Source organism: Camelina sativa, chromosome 8 (assembly GCF_000633955.1).
Source record: "Camelina sativa cultivar DH55 chromosome 8, Cs, whole genome shotgun sequence".
Lineage (NCBI taxonomy): Eukaryota > Viridiplantae > Streptophyta > Magnoliopsida > Brassicales > Brassicaceae > Camelina > Camelina sativa.
The window spans coordinates 4,551,948-4,577,152 of record NC_025692.1 but is presented as its reverse complement, the minus strand read 5'-3'; the positions used below and the strand labels follow the sequence as shown (position 1 = coordinate 4,577,152).

Sequence of the window (25,205 nt, the reverse complement as noted above, 5' to 3'; positions counted from 1 at the left end):
GGGGCTATTGAGGAAATGGATCATCTAGGGTTTATCTATGATCTGTTCAGTATCTTGAGGAAACCGAGTAGCTTGCTGAATGGTGAGAACGCTGTAGTGATCGTCTTCAACATGTGTGATAGAAACAGAGACAGGTTCAGACTGAAAGTGGTGGGAGAAGAGGAGAATCAACACGGGACGTTTACGAAACTTGCGAAGCAAGGATCAGTTCGTGCTGTGAGAAAAGCACAAGGGATTTTACAGTGGATTAAGAGATTCGTTACTGGTAAAGAGCCACAGAGGGCATGAAGGAAAGAATCAGGTCTTGTTAATACGTAAATAGTTTTGCTGCAAACTTGACTCTTCTTACCTTACCGATCAAAAAATTGATAGTAAATAATCATAGAAAGTGTAGAAGTTAAAATATAGAAGGAAAAGGTGTATATAGTCTCTCTGATTTTTCTTCTTAACTCTTCTTACTCTTAATTGACTCTCTGATTTCACGATCGTGAATTCAGGATTACAAAAGCAGAGTTTGGTCTTTTTGTGGTGAATGTTAGTTATAATGGTAGTAAAAGTACATATGTCGAATATAGGTCAACTGAATGGGTGGCTTGGCTTAGGAATGTAACAATACACGGCGGGTTATATGGCCGGTCATAGTCTCCTCATATGTATGGTATGGCTAAGTCGAGTCCAGTCCAATCAACCGAAAGTAACAAACAAATGTATAACATGTAATTTATTCGACGGTTAAAAATAATTAATGTACTTTGTTTCACAAGATTGATTGATTACTTGGTGAAAAGGTAATTGTGGTGGGGTTAAACCTATCGTGTTTAAGAAACTTGACAAGGGCGTCGGTGGTAATTGGTTGGAGATAATGTGGGATAAAATTGGAAAAGGAAAAAAAAACAAAAAAAGACGAAGGGTGATGTAACATGGAGAATCAAATCAATGTGATGACTTTATAGCAAGACCACATTCACCAATCACATCACCCATCACTTGTTTCTTATTATACACCGTTGTTCAACAGGCGTATGTATACAAAACATATTACATATTCTATAGTATTCAAAAACTATAGTAGTATTAAAAAAAGAATAATGTTACCCACAGTTTGATTAACACGATAGGCTCTCTCTCATAAATTCGGGTCACGGGATAATCAAAAATCAAAAGTGACATAAGTGATATTTGACTTCAAGAGATAATATATAGTGGGGTTGGTTAGGCCATCTACCAAATGACTTTTGTTACTCGTAATGTGATTTGTTACTTCTTTGTTTTGGATCTTCTTTTTCACCTTTAAGCCCAAAGAATAGTTATTGTTACAGTAGTTCGATCAACAACCATCAATGATTTACTACGGTACATTTATTGTTACTTTTACAATGATTTTATTTCATGAACTTATGTAATTATATACGTTAGACTATGACTACACATCGACTGTAATGTCTTGTTGTGAATTTGGTAAATTTGATGAACTAGTAAGGCATACTAGAAAAGAATAAAATTGGGTTAAATCGTTTTTTTTTGGGAGTGTAGTTTTCTTTTACTCAATCAATCTATGGGTTTCAATTAAAGATGTAGTTCTCATTAAAACTCTCTTACAAATAACACACACCAAAATTGTTGAGAACGTACGTTACGTGACAAAAGAACGAGAGAAAATCTTATAAAGTAGATAGATATGCAATAAGAGACAAAGGACTACTATGATGTTACTTTGTGCCTCTTTTTTTCTATAGACCATTAGTGTGCTCTCTCTTCTTCTTCTTTTTTTTCTGCCAATCCACGTATATATCATATATGTATATTAAATGAAAATTTTAAACAACAAAAAAACAAACAAAACAAATTACATTATTCATTCAAGATCCTACTTTTTTTTCTTCTCCTTCCCTTGGTTCTTCCTTTTCAATTCATGCGCATGGAACCAAACAAGCTAAAAAGCTAGGCCTTCTCTTCTGCAACACCAAAATTTTATATATAGATAGTTCTTTTTAGAAATAACGTAAAGTAAAGGATAACTGAAAAAGTGATTTAAAATAGGAAATTTCTGATAAGATAACAAATAATCTTTTAGACGACATTTTGTGCCATGATATCTTCTTTTTGTTTAACTAGTATTAAGAAAAAGTTATGTGTGATATGGTGCAGTATATACCCTTGTTGAAGAATTGATAAGTTCAGGAGGAATCTTGTAGAGATCTTCATCAACTGGCTTAGGTGGCTTTGAAATGCGAGCGACGTCGTTTTGAAACTGCTTGACTCCGTTGACGTCAATGTAATACTTGTCTGTCTGTGCACTCACGTCACGCACACGCCTTTGTGGTCCTCTTTTCTCCCTCGTCCCCGCCGTCTACGGCAAGTCATTACCACCAAACAATAACGCGTTCTTTAGACTTTAGATAATTACATTTATCGAGTTAATTAAATATTAGTATAATTATTTATATAATCAAGAAAGATAAAATAAAGATGATTAAGTGAATGAACCTGTCTTGAAGGATGGTGGTGACGTGGACGGTGAGAAGCAAGCTTTAGGGCTTCTGCAGAAGAAGAAGAAGATGAAGATGAAGTGGTAGTGGAAGAAGAAGAAGTTGTGGTGTAATTATGGTGACGAAGCAGACCAGCTTGTCTTGGATTCTCAAAGTATTGTGTTATTGGCATCTCATTTGCTTCATCCCATTCTCCAAACCGCGGAATCTGTCCACTTTTCTTCTTGTAATTATCATATCTCCCCTGTCCCTATTTATGTCATCCAAATTTATTATTAGTACAAAAAAATATGCTTAATCTCTAATCAAGAACCCATATAGAAGACTCAAGAACCCTTGACAACTCAAAGAATCGATAATCAAGAACAAGAATTAGGGGAATCAAGAACCCACAGGGATTCAAGATTCAAGAAACAGCAAAGGATGTAAGGGTATGATGAGCTAAACACGTGACTTAGTTTGGCACAGTGTATCTATGAATGTGGATTCCAAGTAAGAGAGAGATGGGGAAGACACTTTTAGGCAGGTTTTGACGATCTTGATGAAGATATAAAACGATTTACTAAAAAGAGAGGGGGCTTTTAGAATGTTAGAAACGACGACAGAAAAAACAAGGAGAAAGGATGAAAGAAGATCACTTACATGAGCCATGGCGATTTCTTTTCTCTATCTCCTTCTCTCTATCTCTCAACGCACTAACACACAAAATAAGAAAGACTGATCTCCAGAAAGGTTACTGTCTTTTATAATAGAAGTGGGGTATGTAGGCAAAGAAGAAATTGGCCTTACTCTAAAAGTCTAAACAGTCAACTAGGATATAGATAGACACAATTTTATTTTTATAATATCTTATTATAAATACATATTGTTAGAGTAGAATATCTTCTAAGTTGGTTTGCTTGGGGAGAGAAAAATCAATTGGATAGATCTTGAATTCAGGTTCTTACGTTTCCAAAGTTTATGTGTTATAGTTTTAGTTCAGTTCAATCCACTTTACTAGGTCACCTTTATAAGAAAATCCAATGTACACAATAGGTTTTTACATTTTTTATTTAAAATTGTAAACATAATAAATTTACATAAATAATTTGAATTTACAGTTAGCTTATTATAACCACCATTTTACTGATTTTTGTGGGATCCAAAATTTAAAAAAAACTTGATTGATAAATAATGTTTGGGCAAAAATAATCGATACGTTTAAACACTACGGAAACAAGAAACAAATGTTGAATAGTTGTTTTTATTGATCAAAGTCTCGAGCTCAAATACAAGAATTCAAGGCATATCGAATCAATCTATAAATCCTAGCCGCGTTCTAGAGTTGAGTCGTGTGTCTTGTGTTTTAGGTCTCTTGATTTGTTGCTCTCCCCTGTCTCTCGTGGAGGTCGCTCTCCTTATATAGAGACTCCTTTGCCCTAATCCCTTAGGATTTGTCTTGGGCTTGCCGACTGTATCTATGATAGGGTCGGTCACGGGACTCTTGGCCCATTAGTAAAGTCGGTCGTTAGACTCTTGGTCTCTTAACAGATCTAGTCGCGTGACTTTCGGTCCATCGACGAAGTTAGTCGCGAGATTCTCGGTCTCTTGACAGAGTCAGTCGCGAGAACTCGGTTCATTGAACCAATCAAGAAGATTTTCCTTTTATAAGATAAACTCTTATCTATGCTGATTTTATCCAGCAAAATATGCGTTGACTAAATAAATTATATTTATTTATTTATGATGATAAAATTATGCCCAACAGTTAGCCCCCCACTCTCTATTTTCTTAGTAAGAATTTAGAGAGTAGTTAAAAACAATTGTATTATTTTTCCAGCCAACAAAATCTCAAAGTCATGTACCTTTTGAAATAATCTGTAATGGCTTATGACGTGACCATAGCAGCTTTATCGAATAGTGACTCCGTAGAGATAATGTTGAGTCCTTAACACGTCATGACTGGGATCGTTTTTGTACTTGACTCTATGTGCCATGACCATTTTGTAGGTTCTGACATTCTTGTCAGTCATAAGACTTGCTCATGGCATTGATCTTGTATATGATAACATTCTCTTACCGTACGATAATCTCCACATGTGAGGATGTACGTGACAAATAATTTCATATTTTGTGCGTGCGACACAACTTAGGTCTCGCTTTCGTGATATGATCTGTCTCGTGACATGATTTATATCTCAGGCTCAAGACATTGTTTATGTCTTTTGATCATGACGTTACATGTGTCTCCTCTTCATTGCATTGTTTACATCTCGTGCCTGAAAAAAGAGTATACGTCGAGCTCTCTTGGTGCGATTTGCCCACTACATTACAATTCTCATCGTACAAACATGAAATGATACTTATTTGTTGACACATCTACTGCTTTGTGCCATGTCACATGATTGTTTTGTGTCCACGATGTTGTTCATGTCACATGCCTCCAACACCATTCATGTCACATGTTCATGACACTGCTCATGTTAAAAGCTAATGGCGTGAGTTTCATGCTCTCAACATCTTGTCATCATGATTACGCTCATGACGCAATTTCTATCGTGTGCTCGGGGAATTAGTCACGTCATGTGCTTCTAACGACATTTATGTCGTGCGTTCTCAACATCGTTCATGTCTTGCGCTCGTGACAGTCAGGTGTTCCATAACTGTCACGTGCTCGCTTATTTAATAACAATGTTTTGTGCTCGTGACATGATTCGCGTTGTATGCTCAAGACATCGCTTATATCACGCGTTGTTACGTGCTCAAGAAATAGTTCATGTCGCACGCCTCTGCTACCATTTGTGTCACATGTGACTGCCGCTATTCATGTCGCGTGTTCATAACATCGTCCATGTCATGCGCTCATGGCGTGAGTCTTGTGCTCACGACAGTCACATGGTCGCTTATGACACAAATTATTGTCTTGTGCGCGTGACAGCCTAGTGTTTCATAACTAGTCACGTGCTTTCTTTCTTGAACTTCAATGTTTATGACATATTACTTATATCTTTGAGGTCGTGACAATGAGGTGTTTCGTAACTGTCACATGCTCCTCTTTAATAAACAATATTCGTGACATTGTTTATGTTCTGTGCTCTTGACAGTAGGGTGCTCGACAATTGTCATGACCTTAACTGTCACGTGTTTCTTCTTACATAAACAATGTTATGAACATTTTAATGTTCTTTGCTTGTGACAGTCATGTGTTCCATAACTGTCACGTGCTTTTATGTTCTTCAATAACAATGTTTTTGACGTTGTTTATGGTTAGTGTTCGCGACACATTTAAATCTCGTGCTCGTGACATATTGTTTATACATTGCACTCGCTTTTTGCAGTAACAATGCTCATGGCATTATTTATGTGTTCATGACACAAATTCATGTCTTGTGCCCATTACAGTCACAATATTATTTTCGAAATCACAATGCTCAACACATTCTTTGTGTCTTGTGTTCATGACACATCTCTATTGTCTTGTGCTCGAGACAGCCAGGTGTTTTATAACTGTCGCGTACACAGCTCTTTAATAATAATGTTCATGACATCGTTTGTATCTTTTGCTCGTGACAGTCAGGAACATAACTGTTACTTGCTCATTTCCTTAATAACAATGTTCATAACATCGTTTGAGTGCTTGTGCTCATAGCACTGTTCACATGCTCATGGCATTACATACGTCATGTGGTATTGACATTACTTATATGCTCGCAACATTATCTTCGTGTACGTGACAAAGATCCACGTCTCGTGTCTACGACACGCACATGCTACTTTTTCAATGCTCATGACATATTGTTTGTGTTTCGTGCTCGTGGCACAATTAAATCTCGTGCTCGTGACACGTCCAAGTCTCGTGCTCGTAACACGTTCAAGTCTCGTGCTTGTAACACGTTCAAGTCTCGTGCTCGTGACATGTTTAAGACTTGTGCTCGTGACACGTTCAAGTCTCGTGCTCGTGAAACGTTCAAGACTTGTGCTCGTGACACGTTTTATGTCTCGTGCTTGTGACACATTTTATGTGATAGTAACATACTCACAACAAGACTTGCTTTGTAGAATGAAAAACCAATTTTATTGAAAACGTTGTCCATAACATGGGACGTGTAGTGTTAATCCTCGGCAAAATAGGCTACTGACCCACGAACTTCAATGACCTTGTAAGGACCTCCAAGGTGAGACCGAGTTTCCCAGCTCCTTGTTCCCTTGTATTTTGAAAAGTACGTCGCAAGACCCAGTCTCCTCTTGGAATGTCCGCGTCCTATCATTTTTGTTGTAACTTCTAGCTGCTTCCTGTTGATAACACCAATTTTTGATTTTCGCTGCTTCTCGTTTCTCGTCTAGTGGATCGAGACTCATCAACTCTTCGTTTTTCTGCAAGTTAGGGTGCTCGGTTCGTGCCGTACTCACGCCTACTTCACATGGCATTATTGTTTCCATCCCATACAATAGAGAAAACAGTTTTTTGTAAGTCGATGACTTAGTGATGGTGCGGTAAGCCTACAACATGCCTGGAAGCTCTTCTACCCACTTTCCTTTTAGACTTTTCCATACGTTTCTTCAATAGTTTCACAATTGTTTTGTTTGAAGATTCAAAGCAGCTGCCGTAGGTTCGAAGGAAGTCGATAAGCCTCTTTTGTATGTCGGCTGCTAGTTTTGAACTCATGTTCACCCGCTTGTTAGGATCGTCTTCGAGTAATGGCATCTCCTCCAACTGTTCCACCTCTGGTTCTTCCCTATGAAGTACCAGCGGTAGCCTCTGTAATTGCTATAACTGTTGATCCTTACCTTTTAAGGTAGTTTGATAGCATGAACGTGAACTTTCTTGTTCCCCTACTATCTCCTTCACTCCCCATGGGGTGGGAAATTTGATAGTCTGGTGTAGAGTCGATGGAATAGCTCCCATGTTGTGAATCCAAGGGCGTCCCATAATAGCATTATAAGCCGAAGCACAATCTACTACTAAAAATTTAGTGTGTTTGTTAACTCCCTCTGCATACACTGGAAGCGTCACTTCGCCAATACTCTGCTTGACCTCACCACTGAACCCAACTAATGGAATAGATTTTCGTGTCAGTCCTCCTTCGTCGAGAACCAACTCCTTATATGCTTGCATATAAAGGATGTTAGTTGAGCTTCCATTATCGATTAATATCCTCTTCATCAAACAGGTAGCCACTGTTAGCTGTATGACTAAAGCATCGTGATGCAGGGTTGGTACACTGCTCTCATCAGTCGTAAAAGTTATGGTATATGACGACGTATCGCCTTTTGTAGCGTGTCCTCTGCTTTGAGAGTTCTTGACAGCTTTAGTGTTTCTTTTCGCAGCTGAGTGAGTTATCCCACTTATCTTTGATCCTCCAGAGATAACATTGATGACTCGATCATGTTTTGGAGGCAAAATTGGGGCGTTCGCAATTGCTATTTGCTTGTTGCTCTCACCATCCATGTGATTATGGGTTTTATCTAACAAGTATTCCCTCAAGTGACCTTTTTTAAGCAGCTCATTCACTTCCATCTTCAATGAGATGCAATCTTTTGTTTTGTGGCCATGATCGTTGTGGAACTCACACCACTTCGAGGTGTCACGCCTATTTTCAAGTGCTTTCATTTTTGGAGGCCATCTCACGGTTCCACCCATCTCTTTCAATACACCGACTAAATGTGTATGAGAGATCGAGAGGTTACTAATATCTGGCCATGTTGTCGATTTAGGCCTCCTGTCGTCAGCCTCGCTCAATGTTCGATGCGTGTTCCTTCTTTCACTCATGGTGTTTTCGTCACGAGGTCTTTGGTAAGGCTTATCATCCCTACTTGTTCTTTGTTTCTCACTACACAGGAATCAGATCATGGTGAACATCGTTGGCAATAAGACGAGTCTTCCTCCCACTTTATCTGCGCCCACGCACGTGAGAGCACATCTTCCATTGTTCTGCATTGGTAAGTTCCTTGTACAAATCACCGTTAGGAAGCAATCCTCTTTTAAATGCGGAGATGGCAGTTGACGTGTTGCAACTGGGGATCGATACTTTTTCCTTGTTGAAGTGTCCCACATAGGCACGCAACGACTCGTCTCTCTTTTGTCGTACCTCGTAAAGGTCATCCGCTGTCTTCTCCAGGTTCCTGCTACTTGCAAATTGCTCAACGAAGAGATTTGTCAATGATCCAAACAAGTTGATCGAGCCGTTTGGCAGGTTGATAAACCACTGAAGTGCTGCACCTGTTAGGCTTGAGCAAAACCCTTGCACATAGTAGCTTCCTTGCACTCTTTTTAGATGGCCGTCGTGAACATTCGTTGTTTGTATTGTGCTATGTGATCATCCGGATCGGATGTTCCATCATACATCTTCATTGTTGGTAACGTGAATTTTCTCGGCATCTCAGTGAGTGCAATTTCATCAGAAAAAGGTGTATTGGCATACGAGTGCAAGTTGCTTTTTCGGATCGGTGGAGCCACTTCTGGCAGTCGTTCGATCATGGCTTCTACTACACCCAAACGTTTTGTAAGCATAGCTTCCAAGTAAGCGGCTTCGGCTGACATGGTGTGTGGTTCATGTTCGACTCCTGTAACGTGTGGCGCGTTAACGATTCGTTTTTGATCCGTGTTTTCTTCTCGAACAAGGTTCTCGCGGGTTTGCCTTATGCTAGGGTTTTCTCCATTATTCTCCTCCCGTGGAGTCTCTAGTCGTCCGTCTTCAGTCGCGGTCATCGTTCGAGTAGCTGCAGGAGTTGTATTGAGATCTTGCATCCGACTGACGTGCACGCCACGAAATCTTGAGCTTGCTTCAGTAAAAATTCTTCCTGCAGTCACCAATGAGGCGTTCTCCTCACGTAGCCTAGCGTTATTGGCCTCGATCTGCGTCAGCTTCTGCACCGTCTCGTTCATCCTGGCAGTCAGGGCTTCCAGCTGAGCGGCGATAGTCGCTTCGACATTGGTCGTGTCACTTTCGTTTCCCGTCATCTCACGTAGATTACTCTAGCCCCTCCTTCTAGCGCCAACTGTTTGGGCAAAAATAATCGATTCGTTTAAAGACTACGAAAACAAAAAACATATGTTGAATAGTTGTTTTTATTGATCAAAGTCTCGAGTTCAAATACAAGAATTCAAGGCACAGCGAATCAATCTATAAACCCTAGCCGCGTTCTAGAGTTGAGTCGTGTGTCTTGTCTTTTAGGTCTCTTGATTTGTTGCTCTCCCCTGTCTCTCGTGGAGGTCGCTCTCCTTATATAGAGACTCCTTTGCCCTAATCCCTTAGGATTTGTCTTGGGCTTGCCGACTCTATCTATAATAGGATCGGTCACGGGACTCTTGACCCATTAGTAAAGTCGGTCGTTAGACTCTTGGTCTCTTAACAGATCTAGTCGCGTGACTTTCGGTCCATCGACGAAGTTAGTCGCGAGATTCTCATTCTCGTTCTCGTGATAGAGTCAGTCACGAGATTCTCGGTCTCTTGACAGAGTCAGTCGCGAGAACTCGGTTCATTGAACCAATCAGGAAGATTTTTCTTTTATAAGATAAACTCTTATCTATGCTGATTTTATCGAGCAAAATATGTGTTGACTAAATAAATTATATTTATTTATTTATTATAATAAAATTATGCCCAACAAATAACTTTCACAATACTGCATATAGATTTAAACTCTTTAGAGTTTTCGAACAAAAGTGATCGAAGAGTAGTGTAGCGGAAGATGAGAAAAAGAGGAGAAAGAAACGCGTTATAGTCTGGCTTTTTATTAATTAGGTTTTGTCAGTGAGAGACACATTTACTTTTACGTTACACACCCATTAAAAAAAAATCTACCCTCTTTGTTGACAAAAGTGTCCACTTTATATAAGAAGAAGAACAAAAAAAAAAAAAAACAATTAGCAGCATATCATAATGTTATATGAATACGCATCTAACCCTATGTTTACGTTCTTACTATCGTTATGATTGACTATTATATTGTCGGCCCACCTTTTCACATGGAATTCCTGAATTTTTTTTATTTTTTCTTATGATACATAGATCAGTGATGGTTCTTTATTGGTTATCATCATTTTTAGTTTCCCATTATGTTCAATCAATGAGCCTACATTAATGAATGTAAACAGTTCAGTGTTCTGAACACATTTGAGTGTGACCTTGATATATATATATACACATATTCAACAATAATATCGGAAATATTATAAGCTGTTGGATTGGATATTGTCTAAACTCTAAACTGATTAATTGTATCTTTATATTCACTATTTTTAATTTTAAGAATATACAAATTTAAAATATATTTATTGGTCCAAACTGAAACCAGACGTTGTAGGTTGCAGCAGCCTGGCCTCGTGGAGTGATATCCGGTCAGAATTCAGAAATAAACAAGTCTTGACTTTTCTTTGTCGTTGACCTTATTGCTGCTATATATTTTTCCTCCCAATGGGAAAATTAGAAAATTACTCTCACACACACACACACCTATTCAAAATCCATTTGTTTACTTTTCTATTAATTTCAATTTCGAAAATTGCTCTACAAGCCATGATAATTTGACCAAAATAATAGCCACTTTTTTCATAATTAAATCATAGTTATTCTTTTACAATGTCTGCCATGATCATTCACAGTTAAAATGGTAATAAAAAATGTTCAGTCCTAATTTTTTCGATCTATGGTGAAGCTTTTCCCATAAACTGTAGCTACTGAATAACAATATTACCCACCATTTGAGTTACTGACTCTTTAGGGAAAAAATAGCTATAGATTTATGTTTAAACTAAAACGCACGCGTTACAGAAAAAAAAAAGAAAGAAACAAGAAGCGTGAGCTAGAGTATTAATTAAATCTTAATTTAACCAACTTTATGAAAGTTGTATCAGTTACCAAATAATATAATTGAATAGGTGTTACATTTGTTGACAAATCAAAACAAAAAGAATATGGCGTTACATTTGAAAAAAGTAGTTTAATTGCTTTATGTGTGTTCCTATATAAAAATGGTAGTTTATGTTGTGTGTCATAAATTATATGGTTGGCGACTTTGGCGTAACTTGACGATGACGGTGACAAAGAAGTTGGGGAGAGTTTTTGGGGAGATTCACAGTCAAAGTTCACATTTTAAAAAGTCCCTTTTTGCTGCCAATCTCCATAGTCCATACCTCAACCAACAAATTTGTCAGTTGTGTGCATCAATCCGTCGGTTCAGTATGTTTTTCTAATATATATTTTATTATATAAAGTTGGGTTTTGAAAGTTAGCTATTAACTGAATTTTGACACGTATCAAGTTATTAATCTAAGATTTTAACATGTGTAAAAGTTAATATTTAATAGCAAGGATTTAAGATTTTGACAAAAGAATAAAAAAATGTTTAAACAAAATTAATAATGTAAAAAAATAATTATAAAAAATTAAAAAATTAAAAAATTAAACAGTTTTTTAAAAATAATTAGAACCTTATCAACCTAATAGTTGGATAAAATAGGCTAATCAAACATGAGCTTACGACAAACATAGATAGATAGATTGGAAAACCATAAACCGTTTTTGATAGATCCATAGGAGCTCAGAGACAGAGACTACATAATGATGTGTCAAAGACACTTCTACGAATACATTGGAAAATTTAACATTAGTTACTATCAAAAAATTTTGTGACGTTGGAAAAGGGCTTTTAGTTTTATTTGTTGCTGGAGCATACCACTTTGAGATAACTAAAAGATGTGAACATGTTCTCTTCACACATGAGGAGGGCAGAGCCAATGTTCTCTTCATGGTGGAGGAGGTTAGACGCATGCAAGGTTATCTCCCCAAGGGAGGAAGGCGGAGCCAATGTTCTCTTTATGGTGGAGGAGGTTGGAAAACCATGAACCGTTTTTGATAGATCCATAGGAGTTCGGAGACAGAGGCTACATCATGATGTGTCAAAGACACTTCCACGAATACATTGAAAATTTTAACATTAGTTACTACCAAAATATTTTGTGACGTTGGAAAATGGCTTTTAGTTTCATTGGTTGTTGGAGCATGCTACTTTGAGATAGCTAAAATACGTGAACATGTTCTCTCTACACATGAGGAGGGCAGGGCCAAGATTGTCTCCATGGTGGAGGAGGTTGGACGCATGCAAGGTTATCTTCTCAAGAGAGGAAGGCGGAGTTAAGGTTCTCTTCACGATGGAGGAGGTTAGACGCAATATTCTCTCCATAAGGGAGGAGGGCGGAACTGAGGTTCTCTCTATGGTTGGTTATACACTATTGTGATGATACATCATTGATTAGTATACTATGTAATATTCTTTTTATTTGAGAAGTTTCTTGAACCAACAATTTTAGTGATTTAATAAACTATGTATAAGTGAAAATAAATAGACATATAATTGTTGGCTTAATGTTTTTATATAGTTATTTTCCTAGATGGTGGTAAAAAATATATTTGTAACATACTTAGGTGTAAGAAAATACACTTTTAATAGTAACATACATAAAAAAATTGTAAATGGATATAAATCAGTGTATTAAAGTAAACAAAAAAATATATTATAAATAACATACAACAAATTTTAATATAGTTTTGTTAAATTTAATTATATTTACAAAATTTTAAAAACCCGCACATCCGACGGATTTTTATCTATTATACTATAAATATTGAAATGTAATAATATTAAACTTAAGAAACTCTAAATATGGTGCATTGGGAGTTATATGAAAGAGTTATCATAGACGAAAATTTCATATGTTTTTTATCTGGAAATCGAACTAGATATTAGAGCACTAAACGAAGGTTTTATTTTCTTGCATATATTTTTACTGATTGTTGATCGATCACTAGTACGTATTCCCATGTAAGCTAATTTTTTTTTCAAAAACGACATGGGCCAACATAGGGGGAAAAAACGGGCCATACAACTTGTATGATACAAGAATACAAATCCAAACACTATTTTTGAAAACAATGTTTTTATAGAGGAGATGAAAACCAAGAAATAATTGTGTGTTTCGTGCTGGGCCGGTGTGAATTCCAATAGTCAGAAGCGGGAGATTTAAATATAGATGGGTCAATGCCTCAATGGTATAGTTTGAGTGTGCTTTATCTTACTCTTAACAGAATTGACCACAAGTTTTTCTCTGGTAAGGTTTGAGACCCACAAAAAATCACAAGGCCGACGCTAAAGCCCTATACAGGCTTTGGTCAGATCAATCTAGCTATTTCATACGTCGGTGAGAGATCGACTTCCTCAAAAAACATGAAAAGATTCTTCCGTATGTGAGATTCTCCTTTAATTTTTCTTATTCTAAAAAGCAAATTACTACAAATCGGATCTTTCAGATGAAGAAGAATCCACCACAATCAGATAATACAAATACAACGGCTCCCAGTGTTGGACATAAGACGGAGCAGGCTGACTATTTGAAGCAGGCATTTCATTAGTAACACCTGGAACTTGAGTTTTGTTAATTTATATTATACCATCAGTTGATTTATATTATAATAATATTAGATCGACCAACATCAGTTCATTGCTCTCTATGAGATTCTTGGATCATTTTGGTCTGTCTTGTTCTGCATTTTAATAGGATAGGGTACCACCAATTACAGATCCGGCCTAGGACACATTACTTAATTATTAAACTTGAAAATATACGTACTTTAATATTGGGTTTTGATATTTTAGTAATTTGTTTTCATTTTACAGTATTTGAAGATTCAAAATGGCCAAACTCTACCGGAAGTTGGCACTCTACGGTGGTGAAGGAGGGCGTGAATGGGACGACGATGTGTACGAGAGGGTGTAAGAAAAGTGTACGTAGGTCAAGATATCAATCGTATCACTTACGTCAAATTCGAGTATGTGAAGAGAAGACGGCCAAGTAGTTACAAGTGAATATGGGAAAATAGCTCAACAACCCAAAGAGGTTCTCCCGCGGCATTTATTCCATTATTTCGCATTCTTAATTTTGTACATAAATTTTCGATATGACAAGCTCGGTTAATTAAAAAAACTATTTCGTATATTTTAGTTTCTTGATTTTTTGGTTGGTTAAGAAGTGTTAACTTCTTGACTGAAATGATGATTAATTCATTATACAGTTTGTACTTCAATATCCGGACGAACACATCATAGCGGTGAAGGAAACTACCGCGGAGTGGCTCTATAGCCTCTATGTGCCACGGAGGTGATCACAATTCACAAACCTCGTCAAAGGGTAGAAAGTCTCCATTGGTTGGTCCAAACTTGCTTGGAATTACCACCGGTACAAAGTTTGATATTGAGGATGGGGAAAAGAAGATCGTAGGATTTCATGGACGATCGGGTAATGCTCTCGACGCTCTTGGAGTTTACTTTGTACATGGCTCTCTAACCACGCCATCGTCTCCGCCTGTTTACAAGCCGGATGCACGAGGTGTGGTCCAGGGGGACGTGTTTGGGATAATGGATCTTACGGCGGCGTTAAAACGTGGAGCATTGGTCAAGATAATTCTCGTAAAAATCATACCAAAATAATATAATGAACTATATTTATTTATTTTTTAATTTTTAAAAGACTGCCTGAAACTTTCCTTTTTGTTTTCAACATCTCTTAACTTTCCTTTTTGTTAGGTCTATAAAAGAACCATATAATAGCCTTAAAATTCTATCCCCTAATCTTTTGTGAGAGAGAGGAGAGGTCGATCAAATCCCTGTTGTATAAGCTTGAAGTTTACAAGAGGTTTCTAATCGAGTTATGATTTAGGAGATAAGGGTTACTTATGTTTTGGAGTTATTTAGACATAATGTTATTCCTATTAGGAATTGGTTTTGGTGTTTTATATAAAAGAAGTGCTAAGGTCTGCAGAAGTTGTAAGGAGTTTTAGAGAGAGATTAAGATTGAGAGATTGTGTGAGAAGTTTTGAGTTATCTTCTCTGAGCTAATAAGAGAGTTATTCTTTAAATATTTTTGTGTTCTTAATTTTTCTTGCTAAAACTAGAACCCCAACTCTAAAAGATGGCTAACATCCAGACGAAATCGATGTGTTTGGACGATCTTAATGATCGCGAAATACTTGAGTATAGGTATTTTTCTTGTAAACTTGTTCAAAACTTTTTTGCCAGATATATCTCGACTATTTATGTTTTTTTTTCCTTGCTTTTCAGATTGGAGTGGGAAGATTTCACCGAAATAAAGATGAAAAGTGATGGAAATTGAAACTTTTCCTAACTTTGATTTGCAGATTGTCTTTTTTTTCTTTTTTTTCTTTTTTTTCTTTTTTATACGATGATGATGATGATGATGATTGATTGATTGATTGATTGATTGATTGATGACGCTGTTTAATTTCCTCATCAGCTTAAATCTCATGCAAAGATGTACAAAGAATTTGTTAATAACATGAACTTCTCCGACTATGTCAAGAACATGTCCAAGAACTCCGAATGGGGAGATGAAGTCACATTAAAAGCCGCTGCTGATGTGTATGTGTTCAAAATAGTACTCATTACATCAATCAAACAGACTCCATTCATTGAGGTTTTGCCCAAGTCTCAAAAAAAACCCGACAGAGTCATTCATTTAAGCTATCTCTCAGGGATCCATTTCAACTCCATCCACAAAAAAAAAGGTTATCCTTCTCTTCTTTCTCCATAGTATACCTCATCTTTTCCTCTTACAAGAGAGAAATACTGTATCATTCTTACTCTTCGTCTTGTTGGCTACTTCAGATTCAGGTTTAGGTTCTGCCTCGATGAAGAAGCTACAGAAGAAGAAGGAGAGGGAGCAGAAGAAAAATGAGGAGGAGCAGAAGAAAAAAGAGGAGGAGGAGAAGGAAAGGAAGGAGAAGGAGAAGGAGGAGAAAAAAAAAGACAAGGAGGAGAAGAAAAAGGACAAGGAGGAGAAGAGAAGGCCAAGGTGAAGAAGGAGAAGATGGACAAGAAGAACAGTAATCACCATTTTCACTATTCTGATGTCATGTCAGTTACTTGACCAAGAAGATGATTCATTTTTCTATAATTAAGAGTATATGCATGCATTTGACAAGTTGATTGCTATATTAATGGGCACGTTATGGAGTCTTGCGAGACATTTTAAAACACAACATGAATGTAGGTAATGCCTTGTTAGTTGTGGTATAGACATTATTATAATCTGTTTTTTTCCTTTTAATCAGGATAGATGTACGTGCCTTATCATAACGTTTTAATAAGATTTTTCCATCTTCCTCTGTTTTACAACATAAATTGTGCTACTTCTGTTCCAATTAGCGAGGGAGTATTGCATGGTTTAATTTTTCATATTCTAAAAAAAGCAAATTACTACAAATCGGATCTTTCAGATGAAGAAGAATCCACCACAATCAGATAATACAAATAACATAGGAAATTAAATAGCAATATCTTTTTATTTGTTTGTTTGACCTTAAAAGGTGGCATAAAAAAACCTTGAAAAGGTTGAAAAACAAAATGTGAAATTGTGAAAACTTGCAACGCTTGAATGATCTTTTGTATCTTGAATTGAAATATACAAAAAAAATATATAGATCTGAGCCTCTCCTTTGACTTAAAAAGGTGGCATAATAATTAATTAAGATAACGAAAGAACACCTTTAAGCTGAGATTTCCTCTTCTTCCCAATCACTCTACCGGTCTTTCTCGACACGACATTTACATATTTCAACCCTCCAGTGTCTTTCCAACCTTTTACTTTGCGGTTCCGTTTCACAAAGTAAAACCACTCGTTAGGTTTAAAGATATCATTCTTTGTGTGATTAAGTTTCCACGGCTTTTCTGTGTAGATGTTGTCCTTGTCTTCTAATGTGAAGATCTTGTTTCGTTGGTCTTGGTCCAAGCCAAGCTTACGCAGAAGGTAATCGCTTATGAGTTCTTTATCTAAAGGATTAAATCCAAAGCCAATTAGCTCATCCTCTTCATCATCAGCGTATCACTCTTCAACCATCGCCATCGTCTTCTTCTTTCTGGAATTCCTCGAACCAACTGTCTGAAAAAATCAAAAACGAGATGGTATAATGAGAGAGAATTAATAAACCTCGTGAGGGGTATATATATGGAGTTGTATAGTACCGTGCCGTCTATTGAATATTAATTTTGGATTAATTTTAGATATATATAAAAACATACAAAAAGGAAAGTTCGTTGCAAAATTTTATTTATTGGATTGTTGTTATATTGAACTAGGAATCTGACTCCTGCAATATCGCAGGGGGAATCATTTTAGAAAAAAAAAATTAAATTTAAAATTTAAAATTATACATTATGAAATCATTTGAATATAATAGAATAATTTGAATACATAAAAATTAAACATAAACTGTTATTATAACAAAAAATATTATGTAAAGTAGACGCAACTTTGCAAAAAACATTGTTTAAATTATTAAAAATATAAGAAACTTTATGAAGAATTATGGTAAAGAGCTACAATTAAAAAAATCATTACGACAAAGTGATCCTAACTGAGAATATTGAACTAATGTTGTAATGAGTAAATGTAACTTTCTATTAAACAATAATAATTAAAAATATATTTAATAATGATTGAAACTGTATCAACGAAAAATTAAAATTAAGATACACAACTTTTAAAAACAAAATAAATTAAATTTTAAATATCAAAATAGTTTTTAAGGAAAATTACACTAATTAGATGCAACTGTAAATTATATATTATTTTTTATTAAATTTCTATAGTGCTATAACGTTGAATATTAGATATTAGTATTCAAATTATTTGGATTCAACATAAAACAGAAAATTTGTTTCAATGAACAATGATTTGTTACTTATTGATGACAAAACAAATATATAGAAAGTTCAAAAGACATGACCATTTAAATAGACACACCTAGTAGAACGAAAACTTGTGATGAAAAAAAAAGAATAATATATAGTGAAAAGACACAACTCTAAAATGAACAAATGTTTGATTTTACAAAAAAAACAAATAAAAACAATTTTTTTTTACAAAAATTACTACGAAAAGTCGCAACTGCTGTTCGCATTTATTCAGATTGTTATTTTTATTTTAATATATTTAAATATTTTTCTAACGAAAAGTTACGATAATTAAACGCAATTGTAAATTCTATATTAAGTTGTATTAAATTTTTCTATTGCTATAATCATTTCTAAAATTTTAGTTAGATTATAGAGTAACGTTGAATATTAGATATTAATATTAAATTATTTAGGTTAAACATAAAATGGAAAATTTGTTTCAACAAACTTGTTAGTTACTGATAAATAGAAAAATATAAAGAGAGTTCAAAAGATATGACTATTTAAATAGATACACCTATTAGAACAAAAAGTTGTGATGAAAAAACATAAATAAAATATAGTGAAAAGACACAACTCTACAATAAACAGATACAACCATTTAAATTAAAAAAGACAAATAAAAACAAAAATTTTACAAAAAGGTATTACGAAAAATTGCAACTGTTGTGTCTGCAATTGATTATACCTCATAACTCATATAAACTGCTTTTAGATAAAAGACATCTTTATTACCATATTGAAAAGTTAAATCCAAAAACTCACTATATAATCCATCTAACTCTTGGAAAAAAACTCTAGCTATTTTCATTAAATTTTTATATTTAATATTAACTAAAAGTTGTAAATTAGATTCATCATTCCAAAAATCTTTTGTTAAATCAAGAATTAGAGAAATTTCTTTACTTTTAAAAAAATGAATTCTAGAGAATAATTTAGAAAGCTGTAAAAACCGTTGAGATTGAAATTTTATATTATTTTGTGTCATGACAAAAAAATTAAAACAGTTCAAACAAACAGATATATANATGAGTAGTAAGCGTGTATAAGCTTTGGATACAAAACTGATATATATATATATATTTTTTTTGTCAACCATTGGGCCACAACTGGCCGGCCCATTAGCCAAATTCCTACATTCGTAGGAGCCGGGACTCGATCCCGGGTGTGATAGTGCCTTCTACAAATGGACTTACCTCCTGCCACTGCACTAAGGTCACTTCACGAATAAACACAACTTTACAATGAACAGTTGCAATTTTACAAAAAACCGTTATAATGAACATTCACAACTTTTCGTAAACACACACAATTTAATTTTTCTACAGATTTTTTTGGAAAATTATCCAAAAGGTACGATTGAAATGACACAACTTTTGGTGGCATTTATTCAGATTGCTATTATATATAGATTTACGCGCTTTCTTTTTGTATGTTTTATCCCAAAAAAAAAACATCCAAACAAATCCACTATTAAGTTTAAAAGTTTTTGTTCAGATGTAATCCAATACAAATAATCCAGTTAAGTTGATAAAAATTTTTGAAGAATAATCTAGTTCCGATGATGAGATTGCCTCTAGCGCGGTTCTGCATACAGAAATTATTAGTATTATTGATAAAAATTTCAAAACGAATTAAATCATTTAAAAAGACTGGCCCATATATATAGAAATACATCTAAGAGGGGTATTCAACTTGTTTATTTTAGGATTTTATAGGATTCTTAAAATAAATTGTTATTCAATTGATGATTTTTAAAAATCTTCTAAAATTCAATGTTATTCAGTTTGGAATCTATCATTTAAAATCATTTAAAATCTCTTGTTATTCAATCAATGATTTTTACAAAACTTACTTCAAATTTATTGTTATTCAAAATATTACAACTTTTTTAAAAATGCTACTTTGAATGATTCTACAAGACTTTTGTTTGTTTTAGTTGAAAAATATGAGTACCAAATCATACCTAATGAGGTAGAATTTCAAAGGATTTCATTAAAAAAAAAAACAGTTAATACAACAAAACAGAGATAAACTCCTCCATCGATCTGACAACTCTAATCACCGCCGATCACCAGCCTCCTTCTCCACCGGTAAACCTGAAGCTTCTTCTCTTTCTCTCTCAAAACCAACTTCTCCTCTTGCAATTGATAGAATCCGATAAGATGCGATTATGGACAATACACTACAAGAAATGTGAGCATTGATAGCAAAAAAGCATACCGCAGTTTTCGCAAATGCTATCATTGATAAAATTCTAAAAATGAATCTACATAATAGCACTTTTTAAACGCTACACCTCAAAATAGATAAGCGGGAATCAAAAATTACTCTTTCCGCCAACACTTGGTAAAACTTGACTAAAAATCAGTCTTTCTCCCACTTCACTTAGAAAATGTAGGCTCGAAAAAGAAAAAAAATAAATATATATATATATATATATATATATATATTTCTCTTTCACAATCCAGAACCCTAAAAAATCTAAATCTTATTTTCTCTTCTTCTCTTCTCTTCTTCATCCTCTTCACACCTTCTTCTTCTTTCTCCCTAGGGTTAAGAGTAACGAGAAGCTAAGATTTTGGCTAAGCAGCCATGAGTGAGTTGAGAGAGAACGAACTGAAGTTGCGATAAAGTGTTTGAGCTTGTCGACGATGGTGGTAAAGGCTGGGTGCGATCGACCGTATAAAGAGTGCCAACGAGTGTCGTGGAGGCTAGAGAGGCAGAGTAATCGCTGTGGGGAAAAGGTGGAGGAGGGAAAGGTGCGGTGCGACAGATGAAGATCTCGTGACTCTTCAAGGCATGGCGGAGGCGTCTCTTTCTATTAATCTCGCCGAGTAAGTTTATGAAAGGGGATCTAGGGTTTTTATTTTAATTTTGGTTGATTGGAGTTTTTTTTTTTTTTTTGTTCTTCCTTCTCTCTCTCTCGATGTTGTTCTCGTAATCTCCGAAGGCCAAAGGAGCAGGTCCCGATCTCATTTGTTTGATTTTAGCTGCACCAGATGGGTCGATCCAAGTCTTTAAGATGCCTGCGAAACGAGCAAGCTCAGAACCGCCGGAAATCTAAACTACCCATCGTTTGCCGTGGGAAGAAAAAACGGAGATGAAAATTACAGAGCAAGACTTATTTATTTTTCCTGATTGATATGTTTCTCGATTTTTTTTTTTTTTAAAAACCAGATGTTTCTTTGAATCTGGTTCAACATCCATGAATTTTGTTTGCGTCTGGGTAACCTTTTCCCTATAATTGATTTTTGACAATGTTGCTTTGCATGCTTTGTATCATCTTTCTCGGTTTCAATGTGTTCTTTGTTTGTGTTCTGTGTCGCGCTGGCTTGTGTTATTGGATTTGCTGTTTGCTGTTGTCTTCCATGTATAATTGCAATTATTTATGCTGTTGCAGACCAGGGAAGATTGAAGAGATAGAGCTTCCTACTCCTAAAGTGGATGTGATTATTTCTGAATGAATGGGTTACTTTTTGTTGTTTGTAAACATGTTGGACAGTGTCTTATACGCTCGTAATAAATGGCTTGTAAGTTTTACAGCTCCACTTTGTTACACGAGATTCTTACTTACCAAAACCAATTGTCAACAATTAATTGTTGCAAGTTCATGTCATTGTTGTAATAACCATGAAAACTTATTGGTCCTTTGCTTTTATGGATAGGTTGATGGTGGAGTTGTGCTACCAGACAAAGCCTCCCTGCATCTTACCAGATAGGTTTGTGTTGTTGATTCCAATTGTTGCAGACGCAGATGGCTAACCTTCTATGAATTTGTGTACCCTTGTTTTTGTTTCTCTCGCTTTACTCATTATAAGACTCCATTTGAATTTGCAGGAAGGGTATCAGATTTGTGGAATAAAGGATTTGCAGATCTCTCAAGGTTCCATTGGTTTGCTGATTTTGGTGTTTCTATGGTTTTAAGTTAAAAATTCCAGTTGTCTCTTAAGGTTTCATTGGTTTGCTGATTTTGTTGTTTTCCTTGGTTTGATTTTACAGACCATAAGAGTTTTGTGTGACCTTTGAGAGGTTTGGACATGTGAGAGATGTCTATCTTCCCCTAAGATAAGTGAGCTTCTTTCCAAAGGATAAGTGTAAGCCTTTTTCGTTGCTTATATTTTTATCTTTGATTGTTCCAACTCTGATTCTGAAATTAATTGTCTCCATCTGAATGAACACTTGCAGGACATGACTTTTATGCTGGTGCTTACAAGGCATATTCATTTGGTTTTTAATGTTTCAGATCATACGTTCTTAATTTGTAGCAAGAACAAGAGCAAGTCTTCAACAATGAAGCACTATTTGGATTTTCACATGGATAAAGAACTAGAACAGTTGTATACCATTTGGAGAGCAAAGTGGTTGTGGGATTTTGCGGGAAGAAGAAGTAGAGATCAATTATGGATCAGCTGGTGGACTCTTTAAGCAAGAAGAGGAGCATATAGATGACTACTCATGAAGGCTGTAAGCTTTAGATTTTTTTTTTTTTTGATGTAGTTAGTTTATTGTCTTTGATAGAATTTGTGATTGTCGATAGGAGAAGTTTGTTTCTCTTTGTGGGTTGTTTTGAGACACTTGTTGCAATGTTAGGATTGAGGAATGATATGTATGGTATTTTGAGTCTTCTATATATAAAGTTCTTATAAATTTAATTTCTTAGCTATATATATATATAAATCAATTTTAAAGCCACAAAAAAAGGAAAATATATTAAAGCAATAATATATAGTTATAGTTGACAAAACGATAGTACAAATATACTGCTACTATTAACTATAATATGTCAAATAAATAACGCTACTAATAATCTTAATATATATAACGATAATGTGACGCTATTATAGAACGACAATTAATAGCATAAGAAAAAACGCTATTGTATGTGTCCATTCTAAGATAGCACCGACAAAGACAACGTTTACGAAATCGTTATCAAAAAGATAAAATAGTGTGTTTCGTATACTAAAAATACGCATATTTCTTGTAGTGATAGTAGATAGCACCAGCAAAGACAATGTTTACGAAATCGTTATCAAAACGATAAAATAGCGTTTTTCGTATGCTAAAAATACGCATATTTCTTGTAGTGATAGTAATCTTCCCTGAAGAATCATCAAGGTGTGTTTAATTGAATGAAAGCAATCTTGTGTGACAAAAAAAAAAAGCTTTGTTTAATCCAAAATCGAAGAAGGAACCTCTCTCTGCCTTATTACTAGTTCAGTATAATTTGTGCCACAAATTTTTTTATAGCTTTGTTTAATCCGAAGATTGAATCTTTTGTTTAATCCAAGATTGAAACTGATAATGATCTCTAGCTGTGAATATAGTAATGTTTAATTTCTTCACAAACGCCATCAATACTACTATATTCACAAGATTTGTTTAGTAGCTTTGTTCAATTTTGTTTAATAACTTTGTTTGATTTTTTTTATATCTCATCTATCTTTCTGCAACTTATTTGTGATCTGACTTTTTTTTGTTTTTCTCCGATCTCATAGGAAACTCAACGTTGGGTTGGGTTAATAGGAACCTGGTAGTGGTAAGTTCATCAATTCATTCGCTGCCCAAATTAACCTGGAACCTCTTTTTGAAGTTACGTCCTTCATCTCCTGCACCTTCACAAACACATATAAGCGATTGTATAGAATTTTTTTTTGGTTATAAAATATTTTAAAATCATCCAAAGTTTAGTAAAAAAAACTCATAGAATCTCATAGAATTTTATAGAATCATATTTCATTTTCTTTTTATTCTAATAGAAAAACTCTAAAACACAATCAAATTTTCTAAAATCTTTCAAAATTCTAAAATATTAAAATTATATCAAATCCTAAAATAAACAAGTTGAATACCCCTTCTAAGAGACTAAGATTAGTTATAAATTTCAAAGCGAATAACATATATTAATTTTTCACAAAATAAAATAAATAGATGCAATTAGGGAAAAGACTGGCCCATACCAAAATCCAAATATCAAAATTTGAAAAATATATTTTATAGAGGAGAGATACAAAAGAAAACAAATAATTGTATGGGTTTCGTACTTTCGTAGTGGGCTTTTCTGGTTTCCAATAGTCAGAACTAAGAAGTTTAGATTCCGAACAGTTAATAAGGGTGGTATTAGATTCTAATTTATAAAGATTTTTGAAGAGTTTAATAAAATCACTAAGAAGGGATATTTAAGGGATATTCAGCTTATATTTTAGAAGATTCTAGAGTGTTTTTAAAATCATTTGTTATTCAATTTGAAATTTATGTAAAATCATTTAAAATAATTTAAAATTTACTTGAAATTTAGTGTTATTCAAAATATTACAACTTTTAAAAAATGCTACTTTGAATGATTCTGCAAGACTTTTTTTTGTTTTTTTAGTTGACAAATATATGTAACAAAATCCTAGCTTTTGAGGTATGATTAGGGATGTCAAAATGATTAACTCAACTCAAATCAACTCATTACCTAATGAGTTTAGATGGAATGAGTTAATGGGTTGATCCAACTCATTTGTTTAAATGAGTTGTATTAACCCATAAGCTCATTAATTAAATGAGTTAAATGGTTAAATGGTTAACTCAACAAATTATATTAAAAATTAAACCTGAAATTTACTTATCAATGATGTTTTACACAAAACAAAAAAGAATTCTGTCAGATCTTTGTTCAATCGAATCTCTAACACATATCACAGTCCTGACATAAACCAATGTAAACTTGATCGACATAAATTGACAAGCATATAGAGATATATTCATGTTCAGCAAAATGGCATCAAAGGAACACGTGACTTTTCATTTCTTGGAAAAGTTACAGAGAAGTGAGAAGAGCAATTTAGCAAATATATCAAACATGTTAAGGTTAAAACTTAAAAGCAATCAAATCCACTGAGTATATATCAACATCCAACACTAAAATAATATACTAATACGGATTGAGAAACAACTAAGCCATTTACAGATAATCTGACTTTAACCATTTGCAGAAAA

At 34.7% G+C, this 25,205-nt stretch overlaps 3 protein-coding genes and 2 long non-coding RNA genes across 10 annotated transcripts in view; 3 read left to right on the top strand and 2 right to left on the bottom strand.

The window, feature by feature from the left end:
* Positions 1 to 426, top strand: part of LOC104706139 (putative U-box domain-containing protein 46) — a 2,209-nt gene extending 1,783 nt beyond the window's left edge. Inside the window, exon 3 of one of the 2 annotated variants that reach the window (XM_010422280.2) lies at positions 135 to 426. In XM_010422280.2, coding sequence (XP_010420582.1) covers positions 135 to 288 — 154 coding nt within the window. In that variant the 3' untranslated portion in view covers positions 289 to 426. The remainder of the gene's footprint in view (positions 1 to 134) is intronic. The other variant, XM_010422281.2, reaches the window with a different exon arrangement.
* On the bottom strand, positions 1,639 to 3,279 carry LOC104706137. 4 transcript variants are annotated; one of them, XM_010422277.2, is made up of 5 exons: positions 3,132 to 3,279; positions 2,622 to 2,733; positions 2,488 to 2,540; positions 2,156 to 2,350; positions 1,639 to 1,955 (listed from the first exon to the last, which is right to left on the bottom strand). In XM_010422277.2, the coding sequence occupies exons 1-5, from the start codon at positions 3,138 to 3,140 to the stop codon at positions 1,911 to 1,913; spliced, it is 414 nt and encodes a 137-aa protein (XP_010420579.1). In that variant the 5' UTR covers positions 3,141 to 3,279; the 3' UTR covers positions 1,639 to 1,910. The 4 variants fall into 4 exon arrangements, with proteins under 4 accessions (XP_010420579.1, XP_010420578.1, XP_010420577.1 ...); XM_010422276.2 differs by having other exon boundaries at positions 2,622 to 2,739; positions 3,132 to 3,256; XM_010422275.2 differs by having other exon boundaries at positions 2,488 to 2,733; positions 3,132 to 3,246.
* On the bottom strand, positions 7,237 to 8,238 carry LOC104709214. The gene has a single exon (XM_010425864.1). It carries the CDS (start codon positions 8,236 to 8,238, stop codon positions 7,237 to 7,239), a length of 1,002 nt encoding a protein of 333 aa, XP_010424166.1.
* On the top strand, positions 15,117 to 16,239 carry LOC104706136. The gene is made up of 3 exons (XR_754415.1): positions 15,117 to 15,503; positions 15,585 to 16,048; positions 16,149 to 16,239. It is a non-coding gene; the product is annotated as an uncharacterized LOC104706136 (long non-coding RNA).
* On the top strand, positions 20,693 to 22,873 carry LOC104706135. Of its 2 annotated transcripts, none has more exons than XR_754414.2 (6): positions 20,693 to 21,055; positions 21,622 to 21,751; positions 21,887 to 21,940; positions 22,059 to 22,104; positions 22,221 to 22,315; positions 22,465 to 22,873. It is a non-coding gene; the product is annotated as an uncharacterized LOC104706135 (long non-coding RNA). The 2 variants fall into 2 exon arrangements; XR_754413.2 differs by having other exon boundaries at positions 22,407 to 22,873.